The 15830-nt window shown below is 44.2% G+C and overlaps 1 protein-coding gene across 1 annotated transcript in view; it reads right to left on the bottom strand.

The window, feature by feature from the left end:
- The window catches only part of CHST13 (carbohydrate sulfotransferase 13), a 26940-nt gene extending 15055 nt beyond the window's left edge, over positions 1-11885 (bottom strand). The window contains exons 1-4 of the mRNA XM_044676155.1: positions 11733-11885; positions 11551-11671; positions 6437-6709; positions 3379-3474 (exon numbers count right to left, since the gene is read on the bottom strand). Coding sequence (XP_044532090.1) covers positions 3379-3474; positions 6437-6709; positions 11551-11671; positions 11733-11885 — 643 coding nt within the window. The remainder of the gene's footprint in view (positions 1-3378; positions 3475-6436; positions 6710-11550; positions 11672-11732) is intronic.
- Between the last annotated feature and the right edge of the window lie 3945 nt (positions 11886-15830).

Here is a 15830-nt window from a genome sequence, read left to right as displayed (position 1 = left end):
GGAGAGACAGAGACACAGAGAGAGGGAGGGAGAGAGAGAGAAAGACAAAGAGAGAGAGAGGCAGAGATGGAGAGAGGAGAGACAGAGAGTATGAGAAAGACAGAAAAAAAGAAAGAGGAGAGACAGACAAAAGAGAGACGGGGGGAGAGAGAGATAGATAGATAGATAGAGAGAGAGAGAGAGAGAGAGAGAGAGAGAGAGAGAGAGAGAGAGAATTTATTTTCNAGAGAGAGAGAGAGAGAGAGAGAGAGAGAGAGAGAGAGAGAGAGAGAGAGATTATTTATTTTCAGTCACATCTAACTCTTTTTGACCCCATTAGGGTTTTCTTGGAAAAGATGCTGGAATGATTTGCCATTTCCTTTCCCAGCTCATTTTATAGATGAGGAAACTGAGGCAAAAAAGGTTAAATGACTTGACTAGGGTCATAGAGCTAGTCTGCCATTTCCTTCTCCAGCCCAGGGTCTACACACACACACACACACACACACACACACACACACACACACACGCACGCACACACGCGCGCACACACACACACGCATGCACACACGCACACACACACCAAAATTCTGAAAATGTAGTTATTATTCTCTCTGTCTCAGGCATCCACTTTGAGCAGAAGAGGCTCTAGGATAAGGGCTGGGAGGAAGCTACAAAGGAAGGCCAGCTGGAATATGAGGAACTGAGAGGAGGCAGAAAGAATAGTTCCAAGGTAGGGAAGAGAATATATCCTTGGGGATCGCACCCAAGGCCCAAGGGTGTCACAGGGATTGTAAAGGCAAACCAAACTAGTTTTACCTCAATTTTTAAAAAAAATTGATTTTTAAACCTTCCAGCACTGGAGAACTGCCCAGAAATCCCATCCTGGGCCAGAGGCACCACTCCTTAACACTACCAACAGATAAGGAGAAAGCTAAATTCCTTTGTAAACCTTAAAGTGCTACATCAACATTAACTAGCACTATGCCTCTCTAATGGGCCTACTGTGAGGCAAGTACTTTAAATCCTCCAAATATTTGAAAATGTGAGTTTTTATTATTATTATTACTACAGAAGATTAGTTCTGCTCTATATATGTGACTGTTTTGGAACATGTAAAGTGCTAGAAATATTTAAGGATGTTACGATTATTCTTATTCATTCCAAATGTATTTCAGGACTTGGAAAGGAAAAAAGAAGCTGCCTGGGGTTTTTTTTGGAGTCGGTCGTGCTATAGAGAAAAAATAACTGAAGGGGGAGTCAGAAAAACTGGTTTCTCCTCCTGGCTCAATGAGCGACTTTGGTGAAGTCACTTCCACAGAGTGAGCTCAGTTTCCCTCTCTGTAAAATAAGAGCTGCTCGTCAAGGGTCCCTTCCAGCCCCCACATTCAGTGAGCCAGGAGAGTCCTGTCCAGGACAGGCACCACTGAGCTGCAGAACTGTCCGGCATGCGGTATTCCTTGGCTAGAATACTGGCTTTCCAGGGAATGAGTGATTTTTCCAGACTGACTTTGTTGGCCATCTCCTCTTGAGGTGGAAATCTACCAACAGAAGGCTATCAAGGAAGAAATGCAGACCTGCTCTCAGCCATGGACTCGAGAGGAGGACAGCAACAGACATCCCCCAGCCCTGGCCCCACTCCGTCCAATCATTGTATAGCCAGCCAAACTCTGGGGAGTAAATCATTTTCTCCTGGCCCAAGAGAAGGGACAGAGCTGATGCCAAATACAGACCTGTCTTCTGGAGGGCCCAATGTCCAGACAGCACAATGAGGTGATTCCCCCTAGGGCAAAGGGGTCGGAGGGCCAAATGTGGAATGGCTTGACTTTGCTTTTCCCATTTCCCCCTTGGCTTCCCCCCTCTCCCTGGAGTGTCACAAAACCCAAAGGTTTCAAACATCCTCCCAGGATGCAGATGGTTCTTTTTCTGAGTCATCTTGGTACAGTGGAAATGCTCTGGAGTCAGAAGATCTGAGTTCAAATCTCATCTCTGATACTATCCCAATTCTGATACCTATACGACCTCGGCCAGGCCATTTAATCTTGGCTTAGATGATCTTTGATGTCCCTCCCAGCCCAAATCTATGATACTCTGCAAGCCAAGAAGCAGACTAGCTGTAGGATAAGGTAGAGACTCAAGTGGCTTTGACGAATGGTAGAGAACACTTGAAAAATGAAGAGAGAAAGGGGAGGAGGGAAAGGTGAGAGAGCTGGGAAAGGTCTGAAGGAGAGAGGAAAAGCAGAGAAAGAGAGTTTTGTAAGGTTTTTGAAGAGGCAGGGAGCACTGCATCATGACTTCCCTTGATGATGGGGCTGGGACTCCAGGGCACCTGGGCACGACTGGGAAGAGTGAGAAGGCACAGTACAATGGACACCTGATCTAATCCCAGGGCTCTGTGGATTAAGAGCTGGAAGAGCCTCTAGAGATTAGCGATTTTGTCCATTTTCCAGATGAGGAAAGAGGAGGCCCAGAGAGATAATGGGACTTGCTCAATATTTTCCATTGCATTCCTACACCATTCTCTCCATGTGCAATTGCTTACCATCACATACTTTTCCCCCTAACATCTCTCTATGGCATAGTGCAAAGAATACTGTCAGAAGTATGAGTTCTAGTTATCATTTGCTGAGAGACCTTGGTTAAATTACGCTTTGGGTCTTTTGTCCATATTCAATTCAACGCAACAAGAATTTATTAATTATTTACTTTATACCTATAGGAGTATAGCTCTATAGCTAGAAAGGACTTCAGATGCTATCTCCAACCCTTTTATTTTTACAGATGAGGAAACTAAAATCCAGGGAGGTCTTGTGGATATTATTTACCAAAGACAGGATTCAAACCTAGGTCCTCTGTCTCTAGAGCACTTGTTAGATGCTCCTTTCCTTCCCCTTCCTGTCCTCCATCATTTTCCCTTCTCCTTTTCCATCTCCTTCTTCTTCTCCTCTCCCTTCTTGTGTCTCTCTGTGCTCCCATCTCTCTCTCTCTGTCTCTATCTCTCTGTCTCTCTCTCTCTCTCTCTCTCTCTGTCTCTATCTCTCTGTCTCTCTCTCTCTCTCTCTTTGTGTTGCTGTCTCTGTCTCTCTCTCCCCATACACATACAGCACATAGCTTGTGCTGAGCTAACAAGACCAGTCCTGGATGGAAGATATACCAAGACAGAAATGAAACATTTCCTACTCCCAGGGAGCTTATATTTCCCTTGGGGGAGAGAATCCACAAAACAGAAAGGCTGGATTAGATGATCTCTCTGTTTTCTCTCCATCCTAAAGTCCAGTGATGTCCCCAAGAAGTCTCCTCAAATCCCAAAGCATTCTATTTGCATCCATATTTCCATTCTCTGGGCTCCAGGCTCTGCCCATAAAGAGCAGCCCTCTTCCTTCTTTCTGCTGCTTCTACCTTCCATCTGGGGACAGGCTGGCAGCGTGTGGTTTCTGGGCAGGGCAAGCTGCCATCCAAACAGAGGCCGAGGAGACAAGTGTCTATGTGTTTCTCCTAAAACAAACACAATATCCAGGCTGGAACAGAGAACTGGTTCCTCAGCGGGGATGTGGTTCAGGTTAAGGGGGAGTTGGGGTGGATGGAGGAGGCATTAAAAAAAAAACACAAACCAGGGGCAGGAAATGTTTACTGACCCATGCAGAGTTCCCTGAGGTTGGAGAAGATAAGGAGAGGAGACACTGGCTTGGTCAGGGAGAGGGTGTGGTAATGTGTGATGTGGTGGACAGAGAACTAGCCTGGGAGTTAGGAGCCCTGAATTCCACTACCTGCCTCCACCACTCATTAGCTGTGTCACTTTGGACAAGTTCTCTCTCATCAAACTGAGCCTCAGTTTCTTTATACATAAAATGGGTATCATACTCCCTGTCCTGACTATTTTACAGCATTTGGGAAGATCAAGTGAAATGGGAGGGGGTGGAAAATGCTTTAGAGATGAAGGGGAATCGCATGGAAAAGAAGATCCATTGGGTTTGGGGTCAGAGATGCTGGGTTTGAATTTCAGCTTTGTCACTAACTACCCGTGCACCATTGGCTATCTATAACATGATGGGGATGGCCTCTGACGTTCCATCCTACATTGGGCACCATTATTGTTGTTGTTGTTTTTCCCATTACCCTATGGATTAATTTCTTAGTCATTTATTAAAACTTCCATATGTGTATAGAGAAGGAACTGGCAAACCACTCTAGTACCCTTGCCAAGAAAACCCCAAATGGGGTCACAACAAATCAGACACAACCGAAAAACCACTGAATAACAACAACAACAACAACAACATGTGTATGAGCATGAGAAGGCTGGGGGTGAGGAGAGGACAAGAGAGAAGACTCTAAGGGGAAGTCATGGGCTGAAGGAAGGAGAAAAAAAAAGGGGAAGAGGGTGGGGTAAAGAAAGAACACACATTCCTTCTACTCCTGTGATTTGAAGAGTCATCATAGTGAAGTGAAAAAAGCACAAGACTTAACATTGGAGGAAAGGTGGATTTGAAACCAATCCCTGCTATCTACTACCTGATAGGCTTTGGGAAGTTACTTCCCTTTATGGCCTCAGTTTCCTCAACTGGAAAATGACAAGGTTGGACTAGATGTGATCTCTAAGTTTCTACCTAGTTCTAAATCCTATGATCTTCTCTGAAGACTCTTCATTGTGGCATTCAAGGTCTTCTTCCATCCAGAGAAATCATATGATTTTATTGCCAAATAGGACTCTCCTACCCAAAAGGGAGAACCAAGTTTATTATAACCTTTATCATATTTTCTGGTCATCACTAAGCCGGGTCACCTAAACTCCATCCTTTTTTCTTCTCAGAACTCAAGCTACCTAGTCTGGCTCCACCCACTACGTACTTAGCAGATATTTCCAATCCAAGCCCTATAATGGTACCTTCCCATCTCCTAACTCTGTTTTCCCTCTATCTCCCTTTATATTCTGCCTTCCCCTCTTTGAAGGTAAGCTTCTTGAGGGCAAGGACTGTCTTGCCTGTTGTAGTGCTCCCTAGTACTTAGCACTGGGTAAGAATTTAATAAATCCTTTTCATTGATCTCTGTAATTTTCATTCTTCCCCACTTTCACTCAAAAAGCATTTATTGAGCACTTTCTGTATATTGATCCTTATACCAGATGCCTGAGGGGAGCAGGGGAACCAAAAAATACTCCAGTCCCTGCCTTTGAGGAATGTTTTTAATTTTTAAATCCTTACTTTCTGTGAAGATTAAAAATTAATATACAAGAACTAAGCACTATATTTTTTAAAAGTTTATTAATAACAACTAAAGTAAAAAAAGCTATCTAAAAAGGTGCTAACCCAGCCCGGTCATGAGAGAAGAGAGGAAGAGTGAGGCGGAGCCTCAGAACTTATACAAATGTAACCAAATACCTCAGAACTTATACAAACGTAACCAAATACCAAATATTTGGTGGAGAGATTAAAAGGAATTTTGGGAAATACTAAGGGACTTCTGGGGGATGAAGTCCAAAAATTCAAAATCTCCATTTGTACATTTCTGTCTTTTTTTTTTTTTAAACCTTTACCTTCCATCTTAGAGTCAATACTGTGTATTGGCTCCTTGGTGGAAGAGTGGTAAGGTTAGGCAATGGGGGTCAAGTGACTTGCCCAGGGTCACACAGCTGGGAAGTGTCTGAGGCCAGATTTGAACCTAGGACCTCCTATCTCTAACATTTCTGTCTTATAAGAATTCTAAGGCAGAAGAGAGGTAAGGGTTAAGGCAACTGGGATAGAGTGACTTGCTCAGGATCACACAGCTAAGAAGTATCTGAGGCCACATTTGAACCCAGGTCCTCCCCACTCCAGGCCTGATGCTCTATCCACTGGGCTACCCAGCTGCCCCTTTGAGGAATGTTTAACCTCACTGGAGAAAGGAGACTCACACTCCTGAAATGGTAGGTTAACATTCTGAAGCTGAGGGTTATTTAGAACCAAAAAAAAAAAGAGAATGAAGGTATTTGGTGTCCTGGGAGGAGGTGTTCAGGCAAGGATTTCTGGGTGTGATCGACCTGGAACTGAGGGATGAGGCCAGGCCAGAAGGAGAGTCACAGCTCAGGCAAAAGCACGGAAGTTAGAAAACGCAGGGCGAGGATGGCTGGTTGGGATGAGCCCAGAGTCCCACTTACCCAGCAGCAGGGGGACAAAGATGGACTAGGAATGACCATAGCATTCAAAGCCATGAAAGGATTGCTCTAAAGCAGGCTACTCATTAGCAGGGGTTTGAATTAAACAGACATTTCTTTGCCCCTGTTTTCAAAGTGAATAGCCTGAAAGAGATCAAGGAGAAGGGCCAACAAGTGCCAGAAGAAGAGAAGGTTTTGTAGGGAGCAGCCTGGCTCTCCTCCCTGCTCTGCCCCGAAAGGGCAGGCCGCTTGACTCCCTCTCAGCCTCAGTTTCTTTATCTGTAAAATGAAGGAGTCGGGCTAGTTGTCCTAGGAGGGCTCTCCCACCTCCGACACCCAGCTCGGATAGTCTGTGGTCCTTGAAAGCCACGTGGAGGAGCTCCCCAGAGGAGCTCCCCAGAGGAGACAAAAGCCCAGAGAAGTCGCCAGACTCCTGCGTCAGGGATGTTGGCGGCCCGCCGTGGCTCGGGCCCAGACCATGCCGCTCGGCTGCCCGGCCCTCTCCGAGCTTCCTGAAGCCTGTGGCGGCTGCGGGGGTTTGTGGAGGCAGGTCGGAAGGACCTGCCTCTCCTCTGACAGCAGAGCCCAGTTCTGATTCTCCTGCCAGGAATTCCCAGACAACAGAACGTTACTGTCTCCTGTGGGGGAGCAGGAGGTTCCTTTGTGAACAGAAAGACTCATCTGAACCAGTGTGGGTCTGCCCGGGACGCTGCCTCCTGAGCCAAAACGTAAAACAGCTGGTGTGCCTTCAGCACTCTCCTTCTCCCTGCCCACGGAGGGATTCTAGGAGGGCCCCCTCTGGATCTGCCCTTCCTCTCTCTGGGCCTCAGTCTCCCCACCTGTAACAGGACAGGGCTGGATTAAACAGTCTAAGAATCAAGGATTCCCTGGCCAGCTAGGTAGCTCGATGGCTTGAGAGCCAGCTTTAGAGAGGGGGGGTGTCCTGGTTTCGATTCTAGTCTCAGATACTTCCTTGCTGAGTGACCTTGGGTGAGTCACTTAACCCTCATAGCCTCACCCTTACTGCTCTTCTGTCTTGGAACCCATAGACCAATTCTTTAAAAAAAAACAAAACACACACAATAATCTCATGATTTCTTTGCAGTCAGAGCATGGCAAAGGCTGAGTGGTAGGATGAAAGGAGGCAAGGATGAGGGAGGAGGACAGCCTGGGTACATCTAAAAATACTCTCCCCCCAAACTCTCTGAGATGCTTATTGACAGGCTTTCCCTTTCGGGGAGACGACGAGAAAAGCAACGTATAGACATCTGGGCCGTCACAGAAGTGGGAGGGGTGGCCTGGTACCTGCCCAGAGTCTTGGAAAAGAAGAAGCAAAGATGAACGACATTTGTGTTTGTCCAGCACTGTCAGGGAAGAAAGAACCGTGGCTCGAATGGCTGCTTGGTGGCTCTAAACCTACACGGCTGCATCGAGCTATGATGCCTTGAAACTACCCCCTGAAAATCCATTACTCAAAGAAATCTTCTGATCTTCCCTTGGTTTCCACAAATGTCGAAACCTAGCACGCCGGGGCTGAAAGGAGTCTTATAACAAACTTCTAGAACTGGGAGGGATCTGAGCACCCAGGATGTTGGAAAGGGGAAGGGTCTTAGCGCTTATAATATAAGAGCCGGGAGGGATTCTTGCATTTGGACTCTAAGAGCTGGGAAGGATCTCAAGATCTAAAATATTAGATCTAGAACAGGGCTGATCACCTAGGCTTTTAGAGCTAAGAGGGACTTTGTCTCCTTTATATTTTTAGATTTGGAAAACTTCATTTAATTAATTAATTTAAAATATTTTCCCACAGTTACAAGATTCACGTTCTTTCCCTCCCTTTCCCCCACCCCCTCCCATAGCTGACATGAAATTCCACTGGGTTTTACATGTGTCATTGATCAAAACCTATTCCATATTATTGATATTTGCACTGGGGTGATCATTTAGAGCAGGGGTTCCCAAACTTTTTTGGCCTACTGCCCCCTTTCCAGAAAAAATATTACTTAGCCCCCTGGAAATTAATTTTTTAAAAATTTTAATAGCAATTAATAGAAAGATAAATGCCCCTGTGGCCATCACCGCCTCCCTGGATGCCTGCAGCACCCACCAGGGGGTGGTGGTGCCCACTTTGGGAATCACTGGTGTAATGTCTACATCCCCAATCCTATCCCCAGAAACCCATGTGATCAAGCAGTTGTTTTTCTTCTATGTTTCTACTCCCACAGTTCTTTCTCTGGATGTGGATAGTGTTCTTTCCCGTAAGTCCCTAGGAGGGACTTTGGAACACGGGCTATTGGAGCTGAGAGAAGTTTGAGAACCCAGAGAGTTAGAGGCTAGAGATATAGAAGGGGCCCTAGTGATCTTCCTGGTCAAATCTTTCATTTTACAAAGGAGGTAACAGTCAGAACCAGGATCAGGATATGCCTTGTCTAAAGGCACCTGGTGCCTGGTAGAGCTGTGATTCAAACTCAGATCTCAACCCTAGCTAGACCACTTTCCATCCTGGAGTATTGCGCAACACTGATAATGGAGTATGGCTCAAAATGAGGTTGTACCACAGGACCCAGAGGGAAAGGATCCCAAGACAGAGGCCATCTTTCTCCATCTTGATATCCTAGACACTCTTCCTTCTACCTGGAAAGAAGAAGGGAAGGATCTATTCCACCGAGTACCACGTCCAATTCTTCATTTTATACCTATTTAATGAATAGCAATGATGTGCCTAGCCTTATGCTAGGAGACATAATAGGGTAGAAGGACTAGTCCTAGCCAAAAAAGTTGGTTAGAAGGGAGGGTTTTGGAATTATGGGGAGATGACTAGTATAAAGAATAAAGGGCATCAATAACAATTTCTTTTGTCAATAAATTTTTTAAATTTTATTTTATTGATTAAGAACATTTTTCCATGGTTCCATGATTCATGTTCTTTCCCTCCCCTCCTCCCACCCCCTCCCATAATCAACATGCAATTCTGCTGGGTTTTACATGTGTCATTGGTCAAGACCTATATCCATATTTCCATAACAATTTTAAAAGGAAAAAGCACCTGGAAAAGAAAATAAGATGTGAAGGGTCCCAGAAGCAGGCACAGAACTCCAGATGTGGACTGTTTGGAGCACTGTCTAATGGGACTGTGGCTGCCCTTGGTCTGCAAATTGTGTTTCTATTAATGAGGCTTAAAACCCAGCAGCTTTGGGGGCTGCCATGTTAGGCTACTGGCTCCTGTCAAGTAGACTCATGGTCTACTCAGTCTGATCCGTTTGGATTCATCAGTGAGTCTCTTTATTGCCTCAACTCTAGTTTAAACTCCAGCTCTTCAGAATCGCCATGATGTGCCCTGACTGCCCTATCAGGGAGGCCTGCTAGGAGAGAAGGAACCCTGGCTGGAGAGCCAAGAAGGATGGATCCCAGGACCAGCTCTAGTCTGCCTTCTCATTTCTTGGTCTGAGGCCCAAATGAGATACTAAATGAGGAAATGCCTTGGATGATCTGAGTAGGTAAGCGGAGAGAGAATTGGCTCTCCAGGGAGAGGACATGGGTAAAATCTTTTTTTTTTAACCTTTTCCATCTTTCTTAGAATTAATACAAGTATCAATTCTAAGGCAGAGGAAAACCTTTAAGATCCTATTCCAACTCTAAATCTCTGAATCTCTGATTTTCTTTTCTTTTCTAACCCTTACCTTCCATTTTAGATTAGGTGTCAGACAGAAGTCCGTAAAGATAGACAGCCCCTGAGGTCTTTTCCAATTCTCACATTCTACAGATGCTTCTAAAATACAATGATGACGTTTGGTGGAAGATGGAGAATTTACAGCGACCATGAAAGAAAATCAGGAAGAAAGATGGATGTTCTACCAAGCAAAGGAAAACCAAAACAAATGCCACCATCTCGATGGGGCCAGGATTAATTGGAGATGTTGGAGTGGAGTGGCTTAAGCCCAGGACTTGGAATCCAAGGATGATGGTCTGAATCCCATGGCTGTGTTCCTTCCCACCTGGGTGACCTTGGGCGAGATGCTTCCCCATTTAGTTTCTGGATCTGTATCATGAAGGAACTGGACGAGGAGCCACAAAGGTCCTTCTGCTTCTAAAGCTATAATCCTAACCCTGTGCAGTAGCCTATTATCCCGGGGGTCCCCTCCCTCGCAGAGGGGGGCATCATTCTGTATGTGCCACTTAAATAACCCAGCTGGTCGCTCCTCCTTGCTATTTAGCTGAAACGTCAGGCCTAGAATACAGTGAATATATAATTTACTGGGGGACAAGATGGCAAGAAGAAAAAATGGTCCCCCAAGCAAGACCACAGCCTAGAATATACACGTGAACAGGGTGAAATACGAGCCTTCATGAAAGAGAAACCAGCAAGCGCAGAATCCAGCGGGGAAGGCTTACTCAATTCGCAAACATTCATCAAACAAGGGGGCTAAAGCAGTGCTTCTGTGAACTGCAGGCTCTGCTCGGGGCAATTACGGAACAGAGAAACATTTGGAAATGCTTAGTGGCCACGACCTTGCTTCAAGATGGCAGAAGGAGACCTCTTTTCTCCAAGACCAAGAAGCACCCAGAAGAAAAGCCTTCTACAAAGCTGGATGGAAGCCAAGGGCAGAGAATGGTCACAGCTGGAAACAACCTCAGAAGAGAGAATGTCAGCGCTAGGAGGGACTTTAGAGCAGAGTTTCAGAGCTGGAAGGGATGTTGGGACAAAGAATGTCAGATTTAGAAGGGACCTTCGAGCAGAGAATGTTGGGGCTGGGAGGGACTTAGAACACAGAATATCAGAGTTGGAAAGGAACCAAAATCACGAATATTAGGCCTAGAAGAACCCAGCTTCTAAACTTTCTTCTTAGAATCAATACTCTGAACTAGTTCTAAGACAGAAGAATGGTAAGGACTAGGGAATGGGATTTAAAAGTGACTTGCCTGGGTCATACAGCTAGGCAGTGTCTGAGGGCAGACTTGAACCCAGGATCTCTTGTCCCCAGGTTTGGCTCTTTATGCACTGAGCCACCTACCTATCCCCACTAGGCAAGTCTCGACTCCTTTCAGCTTCAGTTTCCCATTTGTGAAATGAGGGGGTGGGATTCAAAAACCTTTAAGATCCTATTCCAACTCTAAATCTCTGAATCTCTGATTTTCTTTTCTTTTCTAACCCTTACCTTCCATTTTAGAATCAATGCTGTGTATTGGTTCAAAGGCAGAAGAACAGTAAAGGATAGGCAATGGGGGTTAAGTGACTTGGCCAGGGTCACACAGCTAGGAAGTATCTGAGGCCACACAATCTGGCTCTCAATCCACCGAGCCACTTAGCTACCCTTGAAGCTGGGAGTTTCTTCATATAATGTGTTTAGCAAAGAAGGTCCAAAATAAAGGATGACCCAAAGTACAGAGCTGTTTGTGGTATTGCTCAAGCAAAACTCTGGACAGTATAAGGAAGGTCTCACTGGTGGACGGAGATGGAGATGGGTTGGGGGGCCACTTAGCCTGTTCTTGGCATTGCTGTACCTGTGACACACATTTAGGACCACCACAGAACTGGTCCAGGTGGGACTGGCATAGGAGTGGCTTTTTGGCAAGAAGTTACAGCAGGAAAGGAGAGCCAAAGCCATTGGGGAGGGCTGTATACCAGGAGCAGGGGGAACTTAATGGAATCTGCAGATGGCCTGGCCAGGACCGAGGAGTCACTCTGCATGCATTCCAGCCAAACTAGATGTAGCCATTCCTGGATCTCATCCCGTGGTCTCCTCCCCGGGCCATTCTCTCCCCTCTCCCCATCCATGTCTGAAATCAGTTTTGAAGGTCCAACTCCACACCCCAAAAAAGAATACTTGATGAATAATCCCAAAAAAGGGAATCCACACTTTCCAAGGCAGCCCATTCCACATTGGGAAAACTCAAATTATTAGCAATTTTTGCCTTGTGTCATGTCTAAATGTGTCTAAAACTCAGTACCAAAGATAAAGGCTGGGAAGGCACCTAAGAGGCCATCTAGTAGAATCCTACCTCATTTTATAGATGATAAAACCGAGGCCCTGGTAGTTAAGTGACTTGCCCAAGATCACATAGATCACATCAGAGATAAGATTTGAAAATCAGATATTCTGACCTCAGAGCCAGTGTTCTTTCCACTGCTTATTATCTTTGCTCTGACTCTGCCTTCTAGGACCACAGGACATCCCTTCGAATACTTGGAGACAGGTCTCTTTCCTAGATATGTCTTCTCTCTAGGCTACGGTTTTGGGAACATCTTGGCTTCTTCCTCTGAGATCCTCCTCTCCTCATTCCCATAGAAAGCCCTTTTCTTTCAGGTTCAGCTCAATTACATCCTTCTCTAGGAAGCTTTCTCTAAGCCCTCCACCCCAAAGTGGCTTCTCTCTTTTCAGATTTGCCCTAGAGTGCTTTGGACTTTTCCTTTGCCCCTCTCATGCCATACCATGTCAATACCAATCCAAGTCAATGTGGTATATCTGGAGATTGTAAGCTCGTTCCAGGGAGGATTTGTATGTATTTATTTTTGCATTCCCAGGCATGGTGTTTCTCCCCATAACAGGCCCTTAACCAATGAGTGCTGAAATAAATTGATGAGACTGGGGCAAGGTTCTGAGATGGCCTAAAAGCTGAGAAGCACAAGAAGCCCAGCTCGAATGGGGATTCTTTTCTGAGGTTCCTCTCAGCTAGAGATCAATGATCCAATGCCTCTTTAGTATACAGAGTGAAAAGGAGAGAGTGATAGAAAAATATTTGTAGCAGTTCTTTTTGTGGTGGTAAAGAGTTGGAAACGAAGAGGATGTCCACCAATTGGGAAATGGCTGAACAAGTTGTGGTATATGGTTGTGATGGAATATTATCGTGCTATAAGAAATGATGAGCAGAAGGATTTTAGAAACACCTGGAAAAGACCTACATGAACTGATGCATAATGAAGTGAGCAGAACCAGGAGAACATTGTACACAGCACCAGAGACAATGTACACTGAACTGTGAAATATTTAGCTATTTTCGGCAATACAACGATCCAAAACAATCCCAAAGGGCTTACAATGAAAAAATGCTCTCCACCTCCAGAGAAAGGAATGATGCAGTCTGTATGTGGTTCGTTTTTCACTTTATTTTCTTAGTAGTTGTGTGTGTGTGTCTTCCATAACATGATGAATATGGAAATCTGTTTTGTCTCATAGCACATGGATAACTAATAATGAAAAACTTAACATCTCAAACCCAGAGGAGGGGAGGGAGGAAAGAATGTGGTACTCATAAGTGTCACCAAAAATTGTATTTACATGTAAGCGGGGGGAAAACACATTATTTAATTAAAACATTAAAAAAAGAGATGAGAGAGAGAGAGGAGAGAGACAACAGGGAAGCAGGAAAGATACAAATCTACCTCAATTTTTGCCTAACCTTGAGTAACACAGTTATAGTTCACTTACTAATATTTATTACTTTTTCAAAGAAAATCAACCATTTAAATCTTTTTTTAATGAGTAGGCATTGACAAAATGTTTTATAAAATAGTGTTTAAATTCCTATCTCAAATTTGGAGACCTTCAAAGATACTCTTTTTCATGGAGAAAAATCTTAACTTTGTTTTTTTTTTTACATCAGGGGACTAGGAGGATGTTATATCTCCCAGACCCACTCTCTCTATTGTACGTCCCTTCCTCCTTCTCCCTCAACCAAAGCTAATTCATCCCTCAATGCCCAGATGGAAATGCTACTCCTCTACAAAGTTGTGTCATCTTGGAGAGGTCATCTTTACTTCTTTAGGTCTCAGTTTTCTCATCTCTAAAACAAGGGGTTGGATTAGATCATTTCTAATGTTTCTACCACGTCTAATTTCTACAATTCTACAAATCTAGCCCAACCTGTATTTTTTTTAAGCATTTTTGGAATTTGCTAGCCTTTATGTGTATCCTTTGGTATAGTCCTGAGTTGCCTTAGAGGCAAGAAGGAATATTGTATGAGTTAGAATAGAGAGAAGAAAAAAGCCCAGAAGGGACAAAGGGCCCCCATAATCAAGGGCTGTGAGAGATAAGACTAGACCTGTCCTGTGATGCCAGTCCAGAACAGGGAGTTTGGACTTTATACTTCAAGTCAATAATCCCAGGGGACAGCAGAGATCTGAACTCCAGGCAAAAGAGTCCCTGGAAAAAGAACTGGATAAGGATCAGTGACTGGGGACTAGAAGCTAGTGAGAACAACATTCTTATTCTACTGATGTAGAACCTGTAACCCAAGAAAGTTAACAACCCTGGGTTACACAGGTACCAAGTAGCAGACCCAAGCCCGCTGACTCCAAATTTCATAAGAGAGGTCTAGAAGCACAAGGCAGGCACCTGAGTTTCTTTAGGACCATAACATATACGAAACATCATTTGACTGTTAACCCATATGACCTTTGTAATATTCTTGGAGATAAAGGGTGCAAATATTCCCATTTTAAGGAAGAAGCACAGAGAATGTAAGTGACTTGCTAAGGATAAATTAGTTGGAAAGTAGAAGATCCAGGGAAAAAAAAACCATTTCTAATCTCAAAGTTTCTGGGACTCTTTCCACAGCTGCAGGATGGGAAGAAAATGCATGAATCAGTCCTGGGTTCTGGGTTCCTAGAGATGGCTCTTTTGGGAAAGCTCTGGGTTTAGGGCTTTCTAACCTGCCTTCTAACTTCTACAGTCTTGCCCCCTGCTAGACAAACCTTTCTTCTGAGTATATCTAGTCATTCCTCCCTAATCAATGATCTTTAGAGACTCCCTGTTACCTATTAAGTAAAATTCAAACTCCTTAGCCTGGCATTCAGGGCCTGGCAATATGATATATGACACCACTGTCCTTTTCCAGTCTCCCCTCCCCTCTCTGTCTCATACTTAGGCAATAGTCAAACACAACTACTCTGTCACTTAGGCATGTCTTTTATCTTTTGATTTCCTACCTTTAATCACACTGTTCTCTCTGCCTGAAAGGTCCTTTCTCTCTTCTTTAAATGTTAGGTTACTATTTATCCTTGAGAGCACAACTCAAAGGCTGTTGGTGATGGAATACTATTGTGCTGAAAGGAATAATGAACTGGAGGAATTCCATGTGAACTGGAAAGACCTCCAAGAAGGGATGCAGAGTGAAAGGAACAAAGCCAGAAGATCATTGTACACAGAGACTGATACACTGTGGTAAAATCGAATGTAATGCACTTCTGTCCTAGCAGCATCCAGGGCTATGCTGGATCCAGAGCAATGCTGAGGGTCTTATGAGAAAGAATGCTCTCCACATCCAGAGGAAGAACTGTGGGAGTAGAAACACAGAAGAAAAACAACTGCTTGAATACATGGGTTGATGCGGATACAATTAGGGATGTAGATGCTACCCAATCATCTTAGTGCAACTATATATATATAATATGGAAATAGGTCTTGATCAATGATACATGTAAAACCTAGTAGAAATGCATGTCGTCTATGGGGGGGGAGGTAAGAAAATGAATCATGTAACCATGGGAAAATATTCTAAATAAAAAATAAAAAAATAAAGTATAGTCAGTCAAGGTTAAAAAAAAAAAGACTTCAAAAATCCTTCTTGGATATCTTGTCTCAGTAACAATCTGATCTGTTGCAAGACAATTAGTTAATTCTCCATCTCTCTAATGAACTATTAGGTTTAAAGTGATTCATGGTTTTACTGAGGCAGCTAAGTAATTCAGTGGATAAAGTGGAGTGGATAGAGCCTGGAGTCA

The sequence above is a fragment of the Gracilinanus agilis genome, chromosome 1, assembly GCF_016433145.1.
Source record: "Gracilinanus agilis isolate LMUSP501 chromosome 1, AgileGrace, whole genome shotgun sequence".
Lineage (NCBI taxonomy): Eukaryota > Metazoa > Chordata > Mammalia > Didelphimorphia > Didelphidae > Gracilinanus > Gracilinanus agilis.
The sequence above is the reverse complement of the archived record's forward strand: the minus strand, read 5'-3'. Positions and strand labels throughout refer to the sequence as shown.